This window comes from Sapajus apella, unplaced genomic scaffold (genome assembly GCF_009761245.1).
Source record: "Sapajus apella isolate SASKATOON/1434 unplaced genomic scaffold, GSC_monkey_1.0 scaffold2, whole genome shotgun sequence".
Classification (NCBI taxonomy): domain Eukaryota; kingdom Metazoa; phylum Chordata; class Mammalia; order Primates; family Cebidae; genus Sapajus; species Sapajus apella.
This window is the reverse complement of record NW_022436942.1, coordinates 83207167-83227740: the sequence shown is the minus strand read 5'-3', so window position 1 is coordinate 83227740 and position 20574 is coordinate 83207167. Positions and strand designations below refer to the sequence as shown.

The window sequence follows — 20574 nt, the reverse complement described above, 5'->3', positions numbered from 1 at the left end:
GTGTGTGTGTGTGTGTGTGTGTGTGTGTGTGTGTGTGTGTGTGTGTGAGATCTATAATTGTTTTATTGCTATTCCTTTTGTCAGGGCTACATGTTAATTGCAAAAGTTGAAAATTTAGAAAATACACAAAGAAAACCAGTAGGAGGCCGGGCGCGGTGGCTCAAGCCTGTAATCCCAGCACTTTGGGAGGCCGAGGCGGGTGGATCACGAGGTCAAGAGATCGAGACCATCCTGGTCAACATGGTGAAACCCTGCCTCTACTAAAAATACAAAAAATTAGCTGGGCATGGTGGAACGTGCCTGTAATCCCAGCTACTCAGGAGGCTGAAGCAGGAGAATTGCCTGAACCCAGGAGGCGGAGGTTGCGGTGAGCCGAGATCGCACCATTGCACTCCAGCCTGGGTAACATGAGTGAAACTCCGTCTCAAAAAAAGAAAAAAAGAAAACCAGTAGGAAGCAATTATAGTTAAAGTGTAGAGTGCTGTGCACCATCCCTTATGTTAAGCACTCACTCTACATGGAATAGGAGCTTTTGTTTGTTTGTTTTGAGACGGAGTCTCGCTCTGTCACCCAGGCTGGAGTACAGTGACCCTATCTCGGCTCACCACAGCCTCTGCCTCCTGGATTCAAGCGATTTTCCTGCCTCAGCCTCCCAAGTAGCTGAGACTATAGGCAAGCACCACCACGCCCTGCTAATTTTTGTATTTTTAGTAGAGACAGGGTTTCACCATGTTGGCCAGGCTGGTCTCGATCTCCTGACCTCGTGATCTGCCCACCGTGGCCTCCCAAAGTGCTGGGATTGCAGGTGTGAGCTGCCGCGCCCAGCCTGTGGAATAGTATCTAAGTAATCTTTATCAGTTCTCCCCGAGGCAGCTGCAGTTTGAGCTACATTTCACAGGTAAGGAGACCGAGGCAGGAAGAGGTGAAGCACCGTGGCTGGTGGGTGTCGAGATCCCATCCCAGTGGCATGACTGAATTGTGTTTGCTTTCCCAACTTCTCTGCCTAGGCTGTATTCCTCTGCGGTTTTTGGTGACTTCGAACAGTTTCCTCCTCCAGAAATCACCCGGAGGCCTGTTGAAGACCTAATCCTTCAGATGAAGGCTCTTAACATTGAAAAGGTCAGTTCCTGCCCCAGCCCCACTCCAGCCACCCCGTCGGGGCACCTCCCTTTCCCCAAGGCAGGGAGCCCAGAGCTGAGCCTGCTGCTGCCTGGCCGGTGGCAGCCACTTACACAACAGTGCATCGGCAGGTGCTCCCAGAGCCTCTGGGCTCCTGTGTCTCCGGTGGGCACCCAGGGGAGGGCTGCCTGGAAGAGAGGCAGCCAGGTCCTACATGCTGCCCGTGGGCCATCGTCCTGGGGCACACAGAACGCGCTGCCGGGTCTTCCTGGCTGCAGGTTTCTCCGACCCAGTCCTTCAGTGGAGGGGGGATCCCTCTAGGGTCACCCCCACCCCCTGCTTCAGGGCAGGCTGAGACAGGCAGTACCCCGTGCCATGCTGTGTGCTGTCCTGTGGGTGTTCAGATCCCCATTTAACTGATGAGGAGACTGAGGCAAGGAAGTGAAGGTCTTTGTCAGGGACGCAGAGTTCGTAAGTGACAGAACCCACATGGCCTTCTAGTGCATTTCAAACGTGTGTGCACTGATATTTCTGGACGTTAATATGTTCAAAATTATAAAAAATTCAGCCACCTCACACCATCAGGGAGAAGGTGAAGCGCATCCCACTGTCCACCGTTTGTGGCCTGTGTCCCCAGTTATGTTTCCAAGCGCATGACCTCCCGTTCTTTATTACTGACTGTGGTTTTCTGAATATTGTGTGATATTTTACATGCTGATTTGGGCTTGATTTTTTCACCTAATAAAATCATGGATGCTGGCCGGGCGGCTCACACCTATACTCCCAGCACTTTGGGAGGCTGAGGCTGCTGCACCACTTGAGGTCAGGAGTTCAAGACCAACCTGGCCAACAGGGTGAAACCCTGTCTCTACAAAAGATTCAAAAAATTGGCCAGTTGTGGTGGTATGTGCCTGTAATTGCAGCTCCTCAGGAGGCCGAGGCAGGAGAATCAGTTGAACCCAGGAGGTGGAGGTTGCAGTGAGCTGAGATCACACCATTGCACACCAGCCTGGGTGACAGGGCAAGACTCTGTTTCCAACAAAAAAAAATTAGCCAGGCATGGTGGTGGGCACCTATAATCCCAGCTGCTTGGGAGGCCGAGGCAGGAGAATCACTTGAACCTGGGAGGCAGCGGTTGCAGTGAGCCGAGATCACACCATTGTACTCCAGACTGAGCGACAGAACAAGACTCTGTCTCAAAAAAAAAAAAAAGAAGAGTAAAAAGAAAAAAATAATGGATGCCAAATATGTGCTGGGTGCTCTGCACGTGTGACCTTAGGTTATCCTCCCAGGCACCCTAGGAGGGAGTTACTAGTGTTACCCCATTTTCCAGATGAGGAGCCTGAGGCACTGAGACAGACAGGCCTGACTGTGGGTCACGTGGCTAGAAAGTGTCAGGCGCGGGCTGGGAGCTCAGCGTGGCTGGGACCACTATCTGGAGTGACAGCAAGTCCTCTCTGTGGGAACTTGGCAGTGGCTTCCCCTGGCTCTGGAGTCAGCTCCGGAGCAGGACCCCGCCTGCCTTCCCCCAGACCTGGGTTCCTAGCGTCCCCTCCGCAGCTGCGTGCCTGCTGCAGGCTCACCGCCCCGCCTCCAGCTTTTTTGAGATAGAGTTTGTGCACCACACAATCTCCCGTTGAAAGTGTGCTCAGAAAGTTGAGCAAACATCACCACCATGACCATTTTCATCACTCCAGAAAGAAACCCTGTACCCTTTATCTGTCACCACCCCCAGTCCCTGGCCCCTGTGCCCTCTCCTCTCCATGGCTTTGCCTGTTCGGAACATTTCATGCAGGTGAAATCCTACAGCATGTGGCCTTTGTCCCTGGCACCTTGTCCTGAGTGCGATGCTCTCAAGGTCCGCCCGTGGTGTAGTGTGTGCCGCTGCTTCACGCGTTTTCGTGGCTGAATCATAGTCCATTGTATGGATGGACCACGTTTTGTTCATCCGCTCCTCCGCTGATAGACGCATGGGTTGCTTCCACCTTTTGGCCATTGTGATACATTTATTCACATTATTATTATTTTTTGAGATGGGATCTCACTCTGTTGCCCAGGCTGGAGTGCAGTGGCACGATCTCGGCTCACGGAACCCTCTGCCTCCCAGGTTCAAGTCATTTTCCCGTCATAGCCTCCCAAGTAGCTGGGACTACAGGCGAGCGCCACCACACCCGGCTAATTTTTGTATTTTTAGTAGAGATGGGGTTTCACCATGGAGGTCAGGCTGGTCTCAAACTCCTGACCTCAGGTGATCCACCCGTCTTAGCCTCCCAAAGTGCTGGGATTACAGGTGTGAGCCACCACACCCGGCCAATTTATTCACATTATGCCTCACTGACTACCTGCAGCCCCTCCTGGTCAGATGGCACTCAGTCCTCGTGAGTGTAATAGTACGTTTAAAAACAAAAGTCAAAAAAAGCACCCAGCGGGGGCAAAGCGCAGCCTCCAGGGCCTCGCCAGTGCTTGGGACGTGTTTTTGAGTGAATGGGTGATGTGAGTTCCCTTGGCCCCTGGCCTTTGAGGGTACCCCCAGGCCTCTGTGTCCCTGCTGGCATGAGCTGAGCCCGGAGAGGGGGTGGAGGGAGCGCCTGCTGCAGACAGAACAGGAGCACCGGACTTGCTTCTCAGCACCCACCCTGTCCCTGCCACGTCTCCTCATGTCCCAGGTCATCAACTTCCCCTTCCCGACGCCCCCCTCCGTGGAAGCCCTTATTGCCGCCGAGGAGCTGTTGATCGCACTGGGTGCCCTGCAAGCGCCCCAGAAAGCAGAAAGGTAGGGCCAAGAGCATGCCTGCATGCTGCGCCGAGCGGGGCCCTCTCCCCTTTGCTGGGCCGGAGCCGCCTCGAGCGTGGGGCCTTCCGGCTCTGGCTCCAGAGCCTCCTCTCGGGGCACCACCACCACCTCCATCTCCAGGGTGAAGCAACTGCAGAAGGACTGGCTGAGCTGCCCCATCACCGCGCTGGGCCGGACCATGGCCACATTCCCCGTGGCGCCCCGCTACGCCAAGATGCTGGCGCTGAGCCGGCAACACGGCTGCCTGCCCTACGCCATCACCATCGTGGCCACCATGACAGTGCGGGAGCTGTTTGAGGAGCTGGACAGGTGCGAGGTTAGCGGCTGGGCATTTGGGGCCAAGCTCAGTCCCAGTGGGGTCTGGGCTGAGAGCTGACCTGCACCCCGGCTTCCTGGGGAATTGCCGGCTTGTCAGGTGGCCTCTTGCAAGACCCTCGTTCTGTCTGAGCCCGTCTGCGTTCTCATCTCTGCAGTGGCCGTGGTGGTCCCTGTCTGCTGCTCCTATAGGTCACGTGAAATTGTGAGACTAGGAGGTGGGGTGGGGGTCCTCCACTGATCATCAGAGGGTCATCGATTCCAGAAAAAGGACACTTTGAGTGAAATCATTTAAAACACACACCAAAATAGGGAAAAGCAATGCCCTTAAAAGGTGGCACTAAGTAAGGCCAGGCGTGGTGGCTGACACCTGTAATCCCAGCTACTCAGGAGGCTGAGGTGGGAGAATCACTTGAACGCAGGCGGTAGAGGTTGCAGTGAGCCGAGATCATGCCACTGCACTCCAGCCTGGGTGACAGAGTGAGACCCTTTTCAAAAAAAAAAAAAGAAAAAAGTGGCAGTAAGACTGTGAAGTATGTTTAGTGCATTGTATATTTAACAACATTACTTCTTTTTCTTCACACCCACATATACCCAGAAAAATTTAGATTATGACTACATGCTACTTTTTAGAATGAACAATTGTTTAGTAATTTCCTGGCATCCTGTTGCATAGATCTCCCTTTGGCAGCTTGGTGATAAAAGGGGTCATTTCTGCGGAAATTTGTGGAGGTAACCTGAGTTTCTCAAGGGCGTCGCAAGTCTTCAGCATTCACATTACTCATGAAACAGCCTTTCACCACATCAGGTTTTTTTTTGTTTTTTGTTATTAGATCTGTTGCACCTTAATTACTTTCTCTTTTTTTTTTTTTTTTTTTTAATTTTTTTGAGACTGAGTCTCGCTCTGTCACCAGGCTGGGGTGCAGTGGCACAATCTCAGCTCACTGCTGCAACCTCCACCTCCCAGATTCAAGCAATTCTCCTGCCTCAGCCTCCCAGGTAGCTGGGATTACAGGTGCCCATCACCACGCCCAGCTAATTTTTGTATTTTCAGTAGAGATGGGGCCACCATGTTGGCCAGGATGATTTTGGTCCCCTGACCTCATGATCCACCCACCTCGGCTTCCCAAAGTGTTGGAATTACAGGCGTGAGCCACCGTGCCTGGCCACGTCATCAGTTTTGACCGCTCTCTCTCAGCTATGAGCCAGGCTTCTGCTGCCACCATCTCTCATCAACTCGGAATGGTGCAGCAGGCCCTCGACGTCACTTCAGTGACTTTATGAGCCTTTGCCTCTGTGCAGAGTCTGCTGCTTCCCTTGGGGTCAGTCTGCCTGTGTTTGTACCATCTTGTCAGATGACAGAGCAGACACTAGCTGGGGAGGCAATCAGGTGGACACTGGGGAATCTTCAGATTTGGATGATTTTTCTTTGCCTATCCTCCTCCACCTGCCCCCCGCAGTCCCACCCACCCTGACCAGGAACTTTGCTTTAGACCACATCACTACGTGAGCCATTCTATACTGCAGCCTGAGCCTGTGAAATGTGGCAATTATGGTAACAAACTGACTTAACATCTTACCTATTTTTAACTAGTTTAAACAACCACGTGTGGCCAGTGGCCACTGTATTGACCAGTGCAGTTCTAGACCTTTCCCTGCGCTCTGCACAGACAGAGATTTACTTTGCAGAAATGGGATCAGCTGGTCCTGCAACTTGCTTTTTCTGCATCTTGTATCTTCAGGGTCAGTGAATCTGAACTTTAAAGGCAGCGTTAGCCAAGGGCATGGTGGTTCACACCTGTAATCTCAGCCTTGGGAGGCCAAAGCAGGCAGATGGGCGGTCAGGAGTTTGAGATCAGCCTGGCCAAAATGGTTAAACCCCGTCTCTACTAAAAATACAAAAGCCAGGCATGGCGGTGGCACCTGTAATCCCAGCTGCTCATCAGAATCCCACGGGGAGAATAACAGGGTTCTCCAGAGAAGCAGAAAGTGGTGTCAGTTTCATTCCGGGTCTGGAGACCCAAGAACCAGGAGCGTCAAGGGCAGGGAAGACCCAGCTCACACAGGTGACCCCACAAGGCCTCTGAGCCTGTCCTGGTGATTAAAGGAGTTCCCGCCACTGAGGCCCTGAGGGCAGCCGGGGCCGCAGCGCAGACTGTGTGTGTGTGTGTGTTTACAGACCAGCGTCCAGTGACGAGGAGCTCGCCAGGCTGAAGGGCAAGCGGGCCCGGGTGGCCCAGATGAAGAGGACCTGGGCAGGGCAGGGGGCTTCTCTGAAGCTCGGTGACCTCATGGTGCTGCTAGGTCTGTGCCCTGCCCGGTGGAGGGTGTCGGGAGGGTCCCCCCGGCCTGGGAGGGGTCAGGGAGAGAGCATGCCCCTGCTTTGTCCCCCAGGCGCCGTGGGAGCCTGTGAGTACTCCGGCTGCACGCCCCAGTTTTGCGAAGCCAACGGGCTGCGGTACAAAGCCATGATGGAGACCCGGCGCCTGCGGGGCCAGCTGACCACCGCAGGTACGGCCCGTGCCACACACCCCTGCACCCGCGGGCAGCCTGAGCTGCACGCTTATAATGTTTAAACTTGTTCTGAGCAAAGCGATCCATAGAGTCCATGTTTGCAAACTTGCTACTCACCAAAAGGTATTTATAACCGTAAATCAATACTTGGGGAGCGTTTGCAGGCACGAGGGAACGCGCACACGAGCAGGGCCCTGACGGATTCAAGCCTCCAGCCTGCGCCCACCCCCGCCAGGCTGTCTCTTGGTTTTGCCTTTTCCCTGATCCCCCTGCCATTTTCCATCACCGCCCTGGCCTGGACCCCTCCTCCCTCCCAAATGTCCCCAGACCCTTCTCATGCAGAAGGATGAGGCCTTGCCCTGGACGCTGTACCTTGGCTCAGCAGCACAGATGCTTCCTGCCACCAGCACCCAGGGAAGCTTGACGGGAAGGAAGTGTCCTCCAATGTATGGCAGGAGGCCCATGCGTAGAGAGGGCAGCATGGACACTGGGTCTCTTCCCGGCAGACCATGTTCTTTTACCCAAGGCTAGTGGGGAACTTGCCTTCCTTTCAAGCAGATCCCAGGATTTGATGCCAGAATTCATGGCTCTTTTCCAGCCGGTCCTCCCAGTGCCAGGTACATGGTGGTGGCCCTGTCACCTTGCTCTGTGTCCCTCTGGCTGTGGCTTTCCTGAGCAGCCCATCCCAGGTGCAGCAGCTCAGAATTATATTCAGCCTCCAGACAACGCTGCTTACAGTGGCTTGGTGACGTTAGATGTTTATTGCAAAGAAGAGGAGCCACTAGGTCAGCAGCCCAGGGCGTTTCTCTGCTGCCATCCTCCCGCCGTTCGCTGTGGCCTGAGAAGGTAGTTGGAGGCTTAGTCACGTCTGCCTTCCAGGAGGGAAGGAAGAAGGGAAGGACGAGACCAGGGCGCCTGCCGGCTGTCCTGTTCCTGTTTTGAACGTTTCCAGGAATTCCATCGGCAAACCCCTTTTTACATCATGGACCAGAACTGAGTCTGAGGCCGCCTGGGTGCTGGGGGAGGGTCATCTCCGAGCAGAATGCGCTGCTGCCCAGGCAGGACTTAGGGCTTTGTCCCAAGAAAGAAGGAGTGGATGGGGGCCAGCTGCAGTCCTGCTGGCTGGGGGCTTTGAGTCCTGCTGGTGGCCTCTGGGGAGTGGCTGGGATGAGCAGGTGGCTGAGGCCAGATCACTGAGCATGGTCGTGATGCTCTAGGAGGTCAGGGCAGAGCTGGCCCCGGTCCTCACTGCCACCGTCCTCACCCTTGGCTCTCCCCTCAGTCAATGCCGTGTGCCCCGAGGCTGAGCTCTTCATGGATCCCAAGATGCAGCCGCCCACCGAGAGTCAGGTGACCTTCCTGCGACAGATCGTGACGGCCGGCCTGGGGGACCACCTGGCCCGCAGGGTCCAGAGTGAGGAGCTGCTAGAGGACAAGTGGAGGAACGCCTACAAGGTGCCCCCGCCACCTCCCTGCCCAGCTAGCTTGGGGCATGGTTAGGGCACCTGGCGAGGGGCAGTCAGGCTGGGCCCTCCAGGTTCTGGGGAGGCCTGTCCTTCTCAGCTGTGGGTCCCCAAAAGCTCTGGGAAATATCCCACCAAGGAACAGGTGGGGCCTGCGGTAGAATCCCATCTTCCTTGGTTCGGTTCTCACTCCCAAATTTTTTTTTTAAAAAAAATAACAGTTTAATTGAAATAGAATTCACATAGCATTTAAATTCTTTTTGGGGTTTTTTAGAGACAGGGTCCCGCTCTCTTGCCCAGGCTAGAGCGCAGTGGCACAGTCACACCTCAGTGCAGCCTCGAACTCCCAGGCGCAAACAAGCTCGCCTCAGCCTCCTGGGTAGCTGGGACTGCAGGGGCGCACCAGCACCCCTGGCTGACTTTGTTGTTGTTTTGTTTTGTTTTTGAGACACTCTCACTCTATTACCCAGGTTAGAGTGCAGTGGCAGGAACTCAGCTCACTGCAATCTCCACCTCCCAGGTTCAAGCAATTCTCCTGCCTCAGCCTCCCAAGTAGCTGGGATTACAGGCGTGTAACACGTCAGGCTAATTTTTGTATTTTTAGTAGAGAAGGGGGTTCACCGTTTTGGCCAGGCTGGTCTCGAACCCCTGACCTGAGGTAATCCACCCACGTTGGCCTCCCAAAACGCTGGGCTTAGAGGCATGTTACCCAGGCTGGTCCTGAACTCCTGGCCTCTAGCAATCCTCCCACCTTGGCCTCCCAAAGTGTTAGGATTACAGGTGACCCACTGCATCTGGCCTGCATTTAAACCCATTCAAAGTATTCAATTCAGTGGTTTTGGTACTTTCACAGAGTTTTGCAACCATTACCATAGTTAACTTTAGAACATTTTCATTACCCCACAAAGAAACCCCACACCTGTTAGCTGTGGGTCCCTGGTTCCCCTTCACCCCCGTTTTCACGATCCTGCTTTCTATCTGTGGATCTGCCTATTCTGGGCGTTTGGCACAAGTGGAATCTTAACACACGTGGCCTTTCATGTCTGGCCTCTTTCACTTGGCGCGATGCTTTCAAAACCCAGCCACGCCATGGCGGGAGTCAGTGCTTCCTTCCTTTTTATGGCTGGATCAGACTCCAGTGTTGTGGACAGGCTCTCCTACTTTTGTGGCTGGGAGTGGATAGTCAGATTCTCCTGGGTTGACAGGATGCGGAACCCCTGGGTTGGGTTCCTCCCTGACCACATCACTCTCCATTCTCTGCAGACCCCTCTCCTCGACGACCCCGTCTTCATCCACCCCAGCTCCGTCCTTTTCAAAGAGCTCCCCGAGTTTGTAGTCTACCAGGAAATCGTGGAGACCACCAAGATGTACATGAAAGGTACCGAGGCCTGCAGACAGCCCCTCGTCTCTTCGTGGTGGCTCTGATGGGGCTGTGGCTGGGACCCTGGGGTGGAGGCCTAGGAGCCCCTCCCATGGAGATGCCACTGTGACCCCAGCCTCCTCCCCCGGCCCCCAGGTGTCTCCAGCGTGGAGGTCCAGTGGATCCCGGCCCTGCTGCCCTCTTACTGCCAATTCGACAAGCCTCTGGAGGAGCCGGCCCCAAGCTACTGCCCTGCGCGGGGGCGGGTGCTGTGTCACCGTGCCAGTGTGTTCTGTGAGTGGGGGCAGCATCCTGGGCATCCTGAGCCTCCTGTAGCCCTGGGCTTCATGGACACATGGTCCCATCCCCTGTCCCCGGACGTGTGTGTCTCCGGTGGGGCAGGGATGGGACTCGGGGGGGCCGCTGCGGAGGGGTCCCTGGCTCACTGGCTCCCGCCTTCCAGATCGCGTGGGCTGGCCGCTCCCCGCCATTGAGGTGGACTTTCCGGAGGGCATTGACCGCTACAAGCACTTTGCCCGGTTCCTGCTGGAAGGGCAGGTAGGTGGCACAGCGGCCCCTGGCCCTCGTCTCGGGTACTGTGGGCAGAGGGCATCCCAGGACCCACCCCTACTCGTGGTCTCTTGTCAGGTCTTCTGCAAGCTGGCCTCATACCAGGGCTGTCTGCTGTCCAGCCCCAGCACCATGCTGAAGACGTGGGCCAGGTACAGCCTTTGTGGGAGCCTCACGGTGGGCAGGAGTGGTCAGGGGCCTGGATGACCTCCCCAGGGCAGCTGGGACAAAGGGCCACACACGGGAAGGCTTAACATCAGAAACGTGCACTGGGGTCTGAAGGCTCTGCAGGGCTGCGCTCTGTGCAGCGGCTCTCACTCGGGGCGGGTCCCTCTGCCTCTGCTGGCCTCCCGTGCTTGTGGCCAAATCACTCCCGTCCCTGCCTCCATCTGCATGTGGCCATGTCTCTGTGTGTGTCTGGGTCCCTCTCTGTGCCCTCTCCTTATAAGGAGAGCAATCATCGGATTCAGGGCCCAGCCTACTCCAGGATGACCTCTGCTTATGACATTTGCAGTGACCCTCTTTCCATATGAGGTCACATGCTGATGTTCTGGGTAGACATGAATCTGGGGTAGGGAGACACTGGGCAGCTCCCACAGACTGCCAGCTGTCAGTGGCAGGCATCCTGCCCTCCTGGCCCTGGGAACTTCCAGCTGAGCACAGACTCGCCCCATCCCGCCCACCACCCCTGCTCCAGGGCTCACCCCTGCCCTCTGCCTCCTGCTTCGACTCTCCTGCCGGTGGCCCAGACCCACAGACACTTCCCTTGTCCTGGGGCTGGCAGAGCCTCTGGTGCAGGGGCTTGGGGCATGGGGACAGGCCTGAAGGTGCAGGTGGGCGCCAGGGACTCAAGTTGGTGTGTGCGGCACAGCACCCTCTGCTGGGCGGTCAGGAGCTGCATCAGTCACCTGGGCACGTTTCCCTGTGTGGCCCTGTGGTGGCTAGGTTCTTGGGGCTGGCATACAGGCACCATCCATGTGCCACAGCAGGACACAGGTAAGGCCTCGGTGGGCAGGGGGTGGAGTGCGACTGGGCTGGGCAGGGAGAGCCTGCCCAGACTCAGAGGAGGCAGGGCTGGAGCCGGGCACAGATGTGGGCAGATTCAAAGGAGGCAGGGCAGAGCCGGGCACAGATGTGGGCAGATTTGGAGGAGGCAGGGCGGAGCCGGGCACAGATGTGGAGGCAGGTTCTAGATGGAACATTTTGCATGCACTGAGCAGCCTTGGTGGGCAAGGAATGTGGACCAGAGGCAGCCAGGGTACATGGGAGGAGATGGGATCGAGGGTCTTCTGCTCCGGTATGATCAGCGGAAAGGGACCTTTTGCCTTCTCTTTTATTTTATTATTATTTATTTTTTAAAAGGCCTGTCTAGAGAATTGTGTTTTTTTGCTTTTGAGTTTCGTTTGTTTGGGGCAGAGTTTCATTCTTGTTGCCCAGGCTGGAGTGCAATGGTGTGATCTCGTCACTGCAGCCTCTGCCTCCTGGGTTCAAGGGATTCTCCTGCCTCAGCCTCTCGAATAGCTGGGATTACAGGCACCCACCACCACGCCTGGTTAATTTTTTTTTTTGTATTTTTAATAAAGATGGGGTTTCGCCATGTTGGCCAGGCTGTTCTTGAATTCCTGTCCTCAGGGGAGCCGCCTGCCTCAGCCTACCAAAGTGCTGGGATTACAGGCATGAGCTACCGTGCCCAGCCCGTTTGTTTTTGAGCCAGGGTCTGGTTCTGTCACCCAGGCTGGAGTGCAGTGATGTAATCATGGCTCACTGCAGCCTCCAACTCCCGGATTCAAGGGATCCTCCAACTGCAGCCTCCCAAGTAACTGAGGATACAGGTGTGCGTCACCACGCCCAGCCAGCTCTTCACCCTCCTGGGCAGGGCTGGTGGAGGGGTGCTGCCTGCCCTGCTTTCCGATCCCAGCAGCAGCCGCTCTGTGCCCCGGCCGCCTGCCACCAACCTGCCTCCCTGCCTCACAGGCTGCAGCCCCGGACGGAGAGCCTCCTGCGGGCCCTGGTTGCAGAGAAGGCTGACTGTCGTGATGCCTTGCTAGCCGCTTGGAAGAAAAACCCCAGATGTGAGTTTGACCAGGGCCAGGGGGTGGGAGTGGATGGGATGGGGTCGCCGAGGCAGGCCTTGAGCCCTGGCTTGGTGGAAGGATCTGGCCCCACCACTGCTGGCCGGCCTCCTGCCACCTCAGGAGAGTCCCTGGGCCCAGGTCACTCTGACACTGTCCTCCTTCCCTCCCCTGTAGACCTGCTGGCCGAGTACTGCGAGTGGCTTCCACAGGCCATGCACCCCAACGTGGAGAAAGCCTGGCCCCCCACCACAGACCGCTGACCAGACACCTGGCTGCAGGGCCGAGGACTGGTTTGGGGCCTGGAGGGCCGGCAGCAGCTCGTCACCCTGCGACTGTGACTGCCTGGCACGGGCTCCATGGCCTGCTCTCAGGAAGCAGGTCAAGCCCTGGGAACCCCCATCCATCTCAGCTCCATCCTGTACGAAGCTGCCGACCGTGCCGTCTCGCCCGCATGACTTTTGAACTGTCAGTTATACGGATGGTGATTTCATCTCACGTACTGGACACTGTTCTGTTCAATGTGCTCTTTGGACTACGTTAGTCCCTGTGGAACACTGGGGCTGGAGGCCCCTGCAGTCCCCGCCCACCCTGCCAGAAGGCCGAGGAGGCACGTGGAGGGCGTGTCCTTCCTGCCTTTCTTCCCTCTCCAGCATCAGGAGGGCCACCCAGCCGGGGCCTCAGAGCCATCCCAGACATTAGGTGAGCCTCTGAGCTCTGCTTTGACCTTGAAGGGACTGGCCGGGGACCCCCAGGCCCTATGCCTTCGTGGAAGGGTGGCCGCCAGCTCCTTTCCTGTGCTGCGGCTGCAGGGAGTGGGCATCTCATCTCCTCGCGGTCAGCTCTCAGGTGGCAGGGAACAGAGCTGACCTTGGCCTTACTCGGGCCCCGCTGCCATGCCACAGAGGAGGAGCCTTGAATGGGGCCTGCAGACCCCTCAGTGTGCCTCCCTTGTTCCTCTGTGGCCGAGGTGGAAGGGAGAGCATGGGGTAGGTCCTCCTGCAAGAAGGAACGACAGGAGTGCCCCAGGCAGGACCAGGGAGTGGGGAGGCCCTGTCCTTCCATCCTCCACGGCAAGGGCCCAGTGAGCCGAGATCACACCATTGCACTCCAGCCTGGGCAACAGAGTGAGACCCTGTCTCTCTCAAAAAACAAAGCAAAACAAACAAAAACAAAGTTAAACATCCCAGAAACTATAAAGGAAAGGGAAGACATTTTATCTTATCGAAACCTTAGATCAACATGGTAAATTGTATAAACAAGGAAGATGAAAGAATACATGAAAAATACTGCAAAACACGACAAACAGCATCATATTATTGGATGACCTATTGCAGTTTGGTGAGAAAAACACAAAGGGCAAAGGCCATGAAGAAGTGAGGTTAGGAGTTCGATTCCAGCCTGACCAACATGGTGAAACCCCGTCTCTACTGAAAAACTATATCTAAGGCTGAGTGCAGTGTCTCATGCCTATAATCCCAGCGCTTTGGGAGGCTGAGGCAGGTGGACCACCTGAGGCCAGGAGTTTGGGACCAGCCTGGTCAAATGGCAAAACACCATCTTGAATAAAAAATATAAAATTATCCGGGCATGGTGGCGCGTACCTGTAATACCAGCTACTTGAGGGTCTGAGGGATGAGAATCATTCGAACCCAGGAAGTGGTTGTGGCGACTTGAGATTGTGACACTGCAGTCCAGCCTGGGTGTCAGAGTAAGAGTCCCATCTCGAAAAAAAAAACCAAAACTGCATCCACATTGCTGGTAGATCCCTGAAAACATGCTCACCCTAGAAAGTGGGCAGGAAAAAAAGCAAATAATTCAGTTCTACTTCCTACCCAATAGATGGGGAAAAATTAAGAATCATGGCCACACCCAGTGCTGATGAGAATGTAAGGAAAGGAGCAGCTTCATACGTTGTTACTGAATATGTAAGTTGCCACAGCCTTTTTAAATTTTTTTTTTTTTTTTCTGAGATGGAGTCTTGCCCTGTTGCCCAGGCTGGAGTACAGTGGTGTGATCTCGGCTCACTGCAACCTCTGCCTCCTGGGTTCAAGCAATTCTCCTGCCTCAGCCTCCTGAGTAGCTGGGACTACAAGTGTGCACCACCACACCCAGCTGATTTTTTGTATTACTAGAGAAGAGGTTTCACCATGTTGGCCAGGCTAGTCTCTAAACTCCTGACTTCAGGTGATGCACCGGACTTGGCCTCCCAAAGTGTAGGGATTACAAGTGTGGGCCACCGCGCCTGGCCCAAAATCTAGCAATATTTAAAATAAACCAGGCATGGCAGTTGACACCTGTAATCCCAGCACTCTGGAGGGCTGAGGTGAGAAGATCACTTGAGGCCAGGAGTTTGAGACCAGCCTGAACAATATAGCGAGACCCCGGTTTCTATAAAGAGAATGAAAAATATTTGCTGGAGGTGGTGAAGCATACCTGTAGTCCCAGCTGCTGGGGAGGCTGAGGTGGGAGGATCGCTTGAGCTCAGCATTTTGAAGCTGCAGTGAGCTATGATCGCACCATTGCATTCCAGTCTGAGCAGCAGAGAGGTGTGTGTTTAAAAGCATCCATGCTCTTTGACCCTGCATTGCTCCATATGGAAATCTGTCCCATCGGGACTGGCACCAGAAGGCAAGGAAAATGCATGTGCAGAGAATGTGCAGATAAACATTTCAGTGAGAGGAAACTAAATCACCCGACTCACTAGGAGCAATGGTTAAATAAAGCGTGCTGCCCCTGCGTTAGGAAGTCATGCAACCACGTCCAGAGTTTGTCCTGAACGCCATCACGCTGGCGCCTCCTCTCCGCACCCCTGGAGGGAGACTCCAGCAGCTCCCTGAGCTGTGGCTGCCCCTCCTTCCCGGTCTCCCCACTCCCACCCACGCCCAGGGTGTATTCTCCGCATGGCAGCCAGAGGGAGCCTTTGCAAAGCTGAATCGGTTCCGTTCCCCAGCGTCAGGCCTTCCAGCGTCTTCCAAAATAAAGTTCACCCTCATTCACGAAGCTCCAGGACTGGGCTTTCTCCCTGCCCCTTCAGCACGGAGCGCCCTTCCGGCACCCTCAGGACCTTGGCACCTGCCGTTTCCTCCGCTTGACGCACTGTTTCTGCAGCGGCCTCCCCTGGCGGCTTATCCGAAGCAGCCCCTATTTCCATCTCATCGCTATTATTGTCTTCATAAAACGTATCGCCACTTGCTAGGGCTGGGCGCGGTGGCTCATGCCTGTAATCCCAGCACTTTGGGAGGCTGAAGCGGGCGGATCGCCTGAGGTCAGGAGTTCAAGACCAGTCTGGCCAACATGGTGAAACCCCTCTCTGCTAAAATACAAAAATTAGCCGGGCAAGATGGCGGGTGCCTGTAATCTCAGCTACTCGAGACGCTGAGGCGGGAGAATCGCCCCGGGTGGCGAAAGTTGCAGTGAGCCGAGATCGTGCTATTGCACTCCAGCCTGGGTGACACCGTCTCGAGGGAACACCGTCTCAAAAAAAAAAAAAAAAAAAAACGTATCACTACTTGCTTGTTGTTAGTCTCCAGGACTGGAATATAAAGACCAAGAAGGCTGAGAAAGCTTGCCTGGCATGTCTTATCCAGGGATACCAGGGCACGTACACTTTACCCAGCACAGAGTAGGTGCTCAATGCATGCACAGAACTTGACATGAGGCGCTCAAGAGTTAATGAATGGTCAGCTGCAGAACCTTTCTTAGAAATCCAGTGTTTTTCTATCTACTTTATGAAACTAGTAACTGGGAGATTTTATTTTTTTATTTTTTTTTTATTTTTTTTTTTTTTGAGACGGAGTTTCGCTCTTGTTACCCAGGCTGGAGTGCAATGGCGCGATCTCGGCTCACCGCAACCTCCGCCTCCTGAGTTCAGGCAATTCTCCTGCCTCAGCCTCCTGAGTAGCTGGGATTACAGGCACACGCCACCATGCCCAGCTAATGTTTTTGTATTTTTAGTAGAGACGGGGTTTCACCATGTTGACCAGGATGGTCTCGATCTCTTGACCTTGTGATCCACCCGCCTCGGCCTCCCAAAGTGCTGGGATTACAGGCTTGAGCCACCGCGCCCGGCCACTGGGAGATTTTAAATGGCAGATTCCCGGGCCCCGTCGCCGACCCACTGAACGCGGATCTCTGGTGGAGTGGCCCAGGGAATTTTTGATTGGAGGAAGGGACTTGCTCTGGCGCAGCTCCTTTCAAGCGAGCTTGCTTTCTTCGCAGGCAGGTTGATGGGGGCTTTCACGGTCCTGTACGACTGATTGGCAAGAAAAAGGCAGAAAGAAAAGTGTGGAGATGCCGGGGATTGAACCCGGGGCCTCATACATGCAAAGCATGCGCTCTACCACTGAGCTACATCCCCTCGGCGACAACGTTTCTTCCTGGGAATGGTCATGCAGGAAGTGCCCTTCACGCTGTTAGTTCAGGTGCCTTAGCTTCCGGACGCGCAGTGTCTCCAGCCACTCAAGGGACCTTCTGTCTGCTCCGGGAAAGCCCAGCAGCCAGGGCGCCCGGCGCCGAGCCTGGATGGCCTGGAGAGGGTAGGAACAACGGCAGGAGAACCCTGCGGACATAGGAACCAAGCTGGAGAGTGGCAAGTAAGGTTCGTCCTCGTTAGTATAGTGGTGAGTATCCCCGCCTGTCACGCGGGAGACCGGGGTTCGATTCCCCGACGGGGAGACCCAGATGTCTTTTTTCTTTTTTTAGACACAGCGGAGACCTCTCTGGCGATGATTTACAGTGTTCCAAAATATACTGAGTAGGTATACGAGGATGGGCGTCACGCAGGTGTGCCTGCAACACTGTGAATTAGGACCCTTCCGAGGATGTCCTCGCAGGAGAGCAGGGAGGAAGAAAAAAGGGAGGGCTCAGCAGTGTGCCCAATAGGTTCATTTCTATGTTAGAAAAATGTTATGTATGCACACAAATGTGTGAGTATATTCATGTTTCTGGTCTGCATCACGGTAACAACAGCCTCAGCAGCCACCAACAATGTACAGTTCTTAACATGTGCGGGCAGTACTGGTAAGTGCCTTAGCGTTCACGCACTGCATCCTCAACCATCCTACCAAGGTTTTCTCCACATCAGACTGAAAACTACAGGTGCAGACAGAGGCTCCGTGACTCGCCCAAGCTCACATCAGTCACAATCACTGTAGACATAGGGGCCTTTGGGACTAGGGTGGTAGGTGGGAGTGACTCTTGTCTCTCCAAGTCTGTACCTTTCTGGACTTTTGGAATTCTATTTTTTTCTGCTTTCTTTTCTTTCCTTTCTTATTTGATTTTTATCCATATGACACACCAGTTTTTAAAAATCAGATACAACTAATATGCTTTAAAGAAAAACAATAGGAGTCCTCTGACATCGCCCCTTGTTTTTTATCTATTACAATTTTTTTTTTTTTTGAGACGGAGTTTCACTCTTGTTACCCAGGCTGGAGTGCAATGGTGCAATGGTGCAATCTCGGCTCACCACAGCCTCCACCTCCTGGGTTCAAGCAATTCTCCTGCCTCAGCCTCCCGAGCAGCTGGGATTACAGGCATGTGCCACCATGCCCAGCTAATTTTTGTATTTTTAGTAGAGACGGGGTTTCACCATGTTGACCAGGGTGGTCTGGAGCTCTTCACCTCGTGATCCACCCACCTCAGCCTCCCAAAGTGCTGGGATTATAGGTGTGAGCCACCGCGCCAGGCCTCTCTATTACAATTTTTTTTTCTTTTTTATTATTTATGTTTAAAGATGGGGTTTCACCATGTTGGTCAGGCTGGTCTTGAACTCCCTACCTCAGGTGATCCGCCCACCTTGGCCTCCAAAGTGCTTGGATTACAGGCGTGAGCCACCACGCCCAGCCTCTATTACAATTTTTTAAACCTTGTACTTGATCTTTTTTAAAACAACATCATGGGCCGGGCATGGTGTCTCATGCCTGTAATCCCAGCACTTTGGGAGGCTGAGGCCGGTGGATCACCTGAGGTAAGGAGTTCGAGACCAGCCTGGCCAACATGGTGAAGCCCCGTCTTTACTAAAAATACAAAATTAGCCGGGCATGGCAGCGCATACCTGTAATCCCAGCTACTCGGGAGGCTGAGGCAGGAGAATCACTTGACACTGGATGGCGAAGGTTGCAACCAGCCGAGATCGTGCCATTGCACACCAGCCTGGATGACAAGAGACTGCATCTAAAACAACAACAACATGATTTATATGGGCAGGAGCTTTATTGGCCTTTTTTCTGTCTCTTTATATTCTTCCGTATTTAATTGAAATCCTGAAACTATGGAAACATCTAATCAATCACTTAGGTTCAATATCTTGGGTCAAGGAACATCTTTCTCCTTTTTTTTTTTTTTTTTTTTTTTGAGACAGAGTCTTGTACTGCTGCTTGGGGTGAATCGCACTGCAACTTCTGCCTCCTGGGTTCAAACAATTCTCCTGCCTCAGTCTCCCGAGTACTCGGAATTACAAGCATGCACCACCACGCCTAATTTTTGTATTTTTAGTAGAGAAGGGGTTTCTCCATGTTGGTCAGGCTGGTCTCGAACTCCTGACCTCAGGTGATCTGCCCACCTTGGCCTCCCAAAGTGCTGGGATAACAGGCGTGAGCCACCGCATCCAGCTGTGATGGGTAATTGCAGTGGAATGAATAGTGATCCTCTATGAGCTATGTCTGCCCAGAACCTCAAAAGGTGACCTTACCTGGAATCCAAGGGTCTTTGAAGAGGTAATTAAGGTAAAGACCTCAAGACGAGATGATCCCGGATTAGGGTGGATCCTAAATGCCATGACGTGTGTCCTTACAGGAGACAGAAAAGGAAACATCAGGTCACTTGTGGTAGCTGACACCTGTAATCCCAGCACTTTTGGAGGCTGAGGTGGGAGGATGGCTTGACCCTGGGCAGCATAGTGAGATTCCCATTTCTACAAATTAACAACAAAAATAATAATAAAGAAAAGGGGAAAGTACACAGAGGCATGGAGAGGAAGGCATGTGAGAAAGACAGCAGAGAGTGTGGTGATGAAACTACATGAGAAGGGACACTGAGGCCACCACCAGAGCGGGGGGTGGGGGGTGGCATGGGACAGCTTCTCCCTCAGAGCCTCCAGGAGCAAGCACTGCTGACCCCTTGACTTTGGGCTCTGGTCTTCAGAACTGGGAGGGAATTAATTTCTGTTGTTTTAAGCCACTCAGTTTGTGGTGATCTGTTACCGCAGCCTTAGGAGACATTACATAATTAATTAAGACCCGGCAACCTGTTTATCCAAGAAATATTCATTGACAGCCTTCTATATGCAAAGCATGGAGCTGATACATTATAAAGTGAGAAAAATAGGAGATTGGTTTTATGAACTGAATGATTTGAGAAAAAGCTGTGGAGAACAAAGTGAGTAAGTAGTTTTAAAAAACATTAACAAATCGCCGGGCGCGGTGGCCCGTGCCTGTAGTCCCAGCTACTCGGGAGGCCGAGGTGGGAGGATCGCTTGAGCCCAGGAGTTCTGGGCTGTAGTGTGCTATGCCAATCGGGTGTCCGCACTAAATTCGGCATCAATATGGTGACCTCCCGGGAGCCGTGGACCACCAGGTTGCCTAAGGAGGGGTGAACGGGCCCAGGTCGGAAACGGAGCAGGTCAAAACTCCCGTGCTGATCAGTAGTGGGATCCCGCCTGTGAATAGCCACTGCACTCCAGCCTGGGCAACATAGTGAGACCCGTCTCTATTTAAAAAAAAAAAAAAAACAATTAACAATTGATACTGAACTCGAGTTGGAAAAGACGAGTTGGGTCTCAAAGTGGAGGTAAAACCGCCGCGCGGTCGCCCCCCGCCTGACTGGCCATCGCCATCGCGGCGGGGAGAGGAGGGCCGTGATCCAAAGGAAACAGAGCAGTTGAGTTGTTGGTGGTCTGAGCTTTGAAATTACAGACGATAGTTTAAGAGAACATTTTGGGAAATGGGGCACACTTGCAGATTGTGTGGTAATGAGAAGTCCCCAGACAAAACGTTCTGGGAGTTTTGGTTTTGTGACTTATTCTTGTGTTGAAGAGGCGGATGCGGCAACGTGTGCTGGACCACGCAAGGCTGATGGGCTGCAGCGGAACCAAAGAGAGCTGTTTCTACAGAGGATGCTGTAAAGCCTGGCGCCCATCTAACAGTGAAGAGATTTTTGTTGGTGGTATTAAAGAAGATACGGAAGAGTATAATTTGAGAGACGACTTTGAAAAGTATGGCAAGACTGAAACCATAAAAGTTATGGAAGACAGGCAGAGTGGAAAAAAAAGAGGATTTGCTTTTGTAAGTTTTGATGATCATGTTACAGTTGATAAAATTGTTGTTCAGAAATACCATACTATTTTTTTTTTTTTTTTTTTTTTTT

The 20574-nt window shown here is 53.7% G+C and overlaps 1 protein-coding gene, 2 non-coding genes and 1 pseudogene across 4 annotated transcripts in view; 3 read left to right on the top strand and 1 right to left on the bottom strand.

The window, feature by feature from the left end:
* Positions 1–13639, top strand: part of DHX37 (DEAH-box helicase 37) — a 42105-nt gene extending 28466 nt beyond the window's left edge. For both annotated transcript variants that reach the window (XM_032243958.1, XM_032243965.1), the window contains 12 exons: positions 1008–1119; positions 3786–3892; positions 4034–4222; positions 6408–6532; positions 6623–6739; positions 8025–8197; positions 9469–9583; positions 9722–9859; positions 10029–10123; positions 10214–10287; positions 12110–12207; positions 12385–13639. In XM_032243958.1, coding sequence (XP_032099849.1) covers positions 1008–1119; positions 3786–3892; positions 4034–4222; positions 6408–6532; positions 6623–6739; positions 8025–8197; positions 9469–9583; positions 9722–9859; positions 10029–10123; positions 10214–10287; positions 12110–12207; positions 12385–12470 — 1429 coding nt within the window. In that variant the 3' untranslated portion in view covers positions 12471–13639. The remainder of the gene's footprint in view (positions 1–1007; positions 1120–3785; positions 3893–4033; positions 4223–6407; positions 6533–6622; positions 6740–8024; positions 8198–9468; positions 9584–9721; positions 9860–10028; positions 10124–10213; positions 10288–12109; positions 12208–12384) is intronic.
* A 2856-nt stretch (positions 13640–16495) lies between these two features.
* Positions 16496–16567, bottom strand: TRNAA-UGC. Its single transcript has one exon. It is a non-coding gene; the product is annotated as a tRNA-Ala (tRNA).
* Positions 16568–16812: 245 nt separating this feature from the next.
* Positions 16813–16884, top strand: TRNAD-GUC. Its single transcript has one exon. It is a non-coding gene; the product is annotated as a tRNA-Asp (tRNA).
* A 3075-nt stretch (positions 16885–19959) lies between these two features.
* LOC116555071 overlaps positions 19960–20574 on the top strand; it is a 1334-nt pseudogene continuing 719 nt past the window's right edge.